The sequence below is a fragment of the Palaemon carinicauda genome, chromosome 7, assembly GCF_036898095.1.
Source record: "Palaemon carinicauda isolate YSFRI2023 chromosome 7, ASM3689809v2, whole genome shotgun sequence".
Taxonomy (NCBI): Eukaryota; Metazoa; Arthropoda; class Malacostraca; order Decapoda; family Palaemonidae; genus Palaemon; species Palaemon carinicauda.
In genome coordinates this window covers 120,544,499-120,549,498 of record NC_090731.1, presented here as the reverse complement: position 1 = coordinate 120,549,498, position 5,000 = coordinate 120,544,499, and the positions used below count along the sequence as shown (strand labels likewise).

The 5,000-nt window shown below is 30.8% G+C and overlaps 1 protein-coding gene across 1 annotated transcript in view; it reads right to left on the bottom strand.

The window, feature by feature from the left end:
* The window catches only part of LOC137643628 (uncharacterized), a 233,985-nt gene that overhangs the window by 56,175 nt on the left and 172,810 nt on the right, over positions 1 to 5,000 (bottom strand). The window contains 1 exon segment of the mRNA XM_068376348.1: positions 3,658 to 3,882. Within this exon segment, the coding sequence (XP_068232449.1) occupies positions 3,658 to 3,882 (225 nt within the window).

Below are 5,000 nucleotides of genomic sequence, written 5' to 3'. Positions count from 1 at the left end.
GTTTGAAGTGTAACTCATTTCAGAACTTTGGAGGAAGTCGGAAATCTTCTTAGGGGAAACCGACCTCTAACTTTCTAACGAACGGATTTCTACGATTTCTTTTTATGGTGCCGAATCGGAGTTGAACATTATATTTGTGCTAAGTGATTAAACCTGTTTCAAAGTGAGATCAATGTATATATCTATATGTGTATATATATACAATATATATATATATATATATATATATATATATATATATATATATATATATATATATATATATATATATATGTATGTATATATACATATATATATATATATATATATATATATATATATATATATATATATATATGTGTGTGTGTGTGTGTGTGTATGTATGTATATATGTAAGTATATATATATATATATATATATATATATATATATATATATATATATACTGTATATATACATACACACACACACACACACACACACACATATATATATATATATATATATATATATATATATATATATATATATATGTATGTGTGTATGTATGAATGTATACATAAGTATATGCGCATACTTATACATGCATACATATGTGTGTGCAGAATATTAATGGTTAATGTAAATCCAAATAAATTATCTGTTTACGCTTGGAATATGTACTCGTACGCACCCGTAAGGATGTCATTTGCTAGAAAATGTTATGAAATAATTTAGAAAAGAGCCTACATTATCTATCCCTAAACAGTTTAGTAAACCATCAGTCTTCAAATTCAATCAAAGCTCGACAACCTTTTTATTAATCCTAACACGCCCGAGCTGGAGATGGCTCGTATCCAGCGGAATTTATCCCATCCGGTGAGGATATGACAAAAAAAATAATAAGTAAAGTTAACCGACACATTACTCAGAAGGGCATCCCCATTAGCCAGTAAATTACCTGTCATATCGGGTGCTTAAAAGATGTAGGAAGGAAAGAGGGAGTTTAATACTCTTTTGTTTACTGGCTGGGCAAATGCCACAGCACTTGCATAACCCTTCACCTTTATGAACGGTCCTCTCTCTCTCTCTCTCTCTCTCTCTCTCTCTCTCTCTCTCTCTCTCTCTCTCTCTCTCTCTCTCTCTCTCTCTCTCAACAAAACTATCGTTATTTAAATAATACAATGAAGAATTGTACGATCTGATTGATGTATTGATATCCGTGCGGGTCCCTTTCTTCATGGGATTTAGCCAGCAGAAAAAAAAGGCATTGTAAACATAGTTAAACGTTATTTGTTACACCCTTCCTTTACATAAATCATCATACAAATACCCTGTCTGAGAATTAGTTAGCTTCTTGATACTTCTTGGAATCATCATGCGTAGATGCTCTTTAAATGTCCCCTAATACATATCATAAATCTTAGAATTGACCTCCTTTGTCTGTCTCATCCCAAGAATCAGACTTTCTTTCACCATATTCCGATTTCCCTGTGTCCTGTAACACTCCATTGTTTTAAAGGCGGGTCAATATCTTTCATGGAGGTTAAATCCTGGCATTTTCCCATTTCTTTTTTTATACCATGGTTACATCAGACCATCTGATTGCCAGTCTCGTTGTTCCTCGTTTAAAAAAATAGTCGCAGTTTTCTGGAGGGACAATAGCTGAGCTAACTGAAAAAGGGGTAGGGAACATCGCCCCACTGATCTGAGGTTGGCGGTGAACTCCGTGACTTTTTAGACGAAAAATACAAAATAGCCAACGAATTCAGCAGTCTTTCCTAGCATCCTACGCGTTAAATGGTGTTGTATCAGTGCGAGAGTTGTTTTATTGCTGTCATTTTTTAAAGCCTGATAGAGTTATGGCTCTATGCCGTTTATATGTAATACATCTGAGGGAAGCAATAAAAAGTTGACCAAGAGAAATTGGTCGGAATTTCTGAAGGAAGAGATAGAGCCGCCCCTTGAAAGGCGGAAGAGATAGAGCCAGAAGAGATGTGATACGGGGAACATGAGTGCATGGGAAGAATTCCAGAGTAAACGGAGGGAAAAAAAAAAAAAGTCATCTGACTGCGCATGCCTAGAATTCCCAATTTCAACAGAATGAATATATAAGAAGCTAGATTGAAGAATTTTACGAGAAATTCTAAGGGGAAAAGATTTTAAGTCTACTTAATGAAACAGTGGCCGAAAAACTACCGATAAAAAAGTGATAATAGCGCCATCATGCAATGGAGTGAGAGAGGTTCAAAGGAAGAATTGAAAAACTGTTATAAGAATCATTTCTTTTTAACATCACTAAATCTTACTAATGTACAGAACGTAGTGTTATCACTAGACTTTTGTGTTCTTTGAAAAAAATTTTACTTTTCTTACCTAGGCCTTTTCACTCAAGCTGTGAATTAGTTTAGTTTTTAAATAACTAAAACTGAGTTCAATAGACAGTGTTAGTTATAGATAAATTATTCGTACTCTACAAGAAATAGAATTTCCTTTTCTGTTGATTTTATATATGTTATTCTAGTCGTCTAGAAAGATCTGTTTATATTTTCTTTTAGCTATAATAAATTTAATTATCCTGAAAGATGCATAAATAAAAAGGGAGCCCAAAACTCATAAGTATTATTAGAAATAGAATTCTTACATGCCTTTTGCTCAAATGTTTGACCTCATTACCATTCTAAAACAGATAGGAGATAAACAACAAAAGAAAAACAACGATCTTTTGTGAACATAGATTTAGTTGGGTATGTAAAAACTGTTCTCAACATTATTAAAAAATTTGCCAAAAAAAAAAAAAAACGGTAAATGCCTGGCAACATTTATTGCAGGAACTTCACCGTTTTTAAAAAAGGATATATTGACGAAAAGGAGTGATATTACGGTCACCAACCCGTAAAAGACAATAACAAAGTCAGGTAAAATTACGGTGGCCTGTATTTTACTGAAGTACGGCTGAGAACAGTATATTTTTACGAAGAATTTCCGATTAAAATTACGGCTTTTAACAGTGAATGACATGTAAAGTAATTCATCTATAAACTTGTAACTTACAATTTCCTTGGAAATATTATAATATTGGCTTTTAGACTACTTCATGGCATACAAATCACAGATGTTATGATAGAGTGGGGAACTAAATTCCAAAGTTCAAACTTACAGCGAATGTTTTTAAGTTGAGCAGGCTAGCATAAGTCTCTTTTTATATATTACATATTATATTATATTATATATATATATATATATATATATATATATATATATATATATATATATATATATACATATATATATATATATATATATATATATATATATATATATATATATACATATATATATATATATATATATGTATATATATATAGATATATATATATATATATATATATATATATATATATATATATATATATATATATATATATATATATATATATACTGTACATATACACATATATGTATATATATATAAACTCTATTTTCAATGCTGGTACTGTTCTTCAAATATTTTATCTGAATTTTTCATTGCTTCTCTTGTAGTCTATTTATTTCCTCATTTCCTTTCCTCACAGGGCTATTTTTTCTTGTTGAAGCCCGTGGGCTTATAGCATAGCTAACAATAATAATAATAATAATAATAATAATAATAATAATAATAATAATAATAATAATAACGGTGTCAGTCTCTGTACTCACAGAACATTGTGATGATGGTAGAGGCATCGGTAATGTTGGCAGCAATGTGAGTATGCGCTGGGTCAGAGGTCGTAAGGCGACAAGTGAGACGGGAGTTCCGGTGTGTCTGTTCCAGTCCGCTGATGGTAAGTTGGTTGATCACCACGCCCTTTTCAGCCGATGCCCAAGTGGTATCTATCTCGACTCCTTCCAGAAGCCAGTCTAGGCTCAAGACCTTTGAATCTCCTGTGACGAGAAAGTAAGAATTGTTTGGAAAAAAATGACTAGAGTTACGTTTTGAATTTATCTTACCTTTTGATAACCGGGGAATGATTGTGAGACTATGATTCTTTTGGTAACTAAGTCTACATGTCTTAACGACTGTTATGAACATAAGTATATGGCTTTGATATCCAGGAATCGTGAAATTAATTGTTATTTCATGTTTAGTTTTTAATGATTAAGGTTTGATAGTATGATATTTTAGCTAATCGATTAGTTGAATCGGTAGAACTTCAAAAGCTCAAACTTACAGAAAATGTTTTTATGTTTAACAGGCTGACATAGGTCTTCTTCCTATAGTTTTTATACGAAAGATCTGTTTTAATGTTGTTGCTTTTCTTAAAATATTCTATTTTTCTAATATTGTGACTGTTCTTGAGATATTTTATTTTCTTTTTTTCATAGTTTATTTATTTCTCTATTTCCTTTCCTCTCTAGACTATTTTCCCTGTTGAGTCCTTGGGCTTAGAGCATCCTACTTTTCCAACTATGGTTTTAGTTTAGCTAATAATAATAATAATAATAATAATAATAATAATAATAATAATAATAATAATAATAATAATAATAATAATAATAATAATAATAATAATAATAATAATAATGGCAGTAAAATGAATTAATGATAAAATTTGGCGTTAGTTTAATACTGAATAACCTGGATGATTTAATGCCATGAAATACTTTGATCCCTGACAACTGGGGAATATATGTGAGACATCTAATTATTTTGGTAACTGGGTTTACAAATCTTATCGACTGTTATAAACATTAATATATGGCTTTATTTTAACGTGATAAAATATAAAATCATGCAACTAATGTTCCTTCGACTAGTGTAACCCAGTTTCAAAATATTATAATAGAATCAGTTACCATGAACTTTTAATGAATTCTCTCATTAATTTGAGTGGCTTCGTTGAATTTCGAAGAATCATTAGTCAATGCCAGTAGAGTGAAAGCCCTTTACAGTTTTTTACGCTTAAAGAGACAGTCTGTATCATATTTTTAACACCTACTTAGTTGGAGAAAAATATCGAACAATTCCCATCAGGTGATTAGAATTTGTTAAGTATGATGGT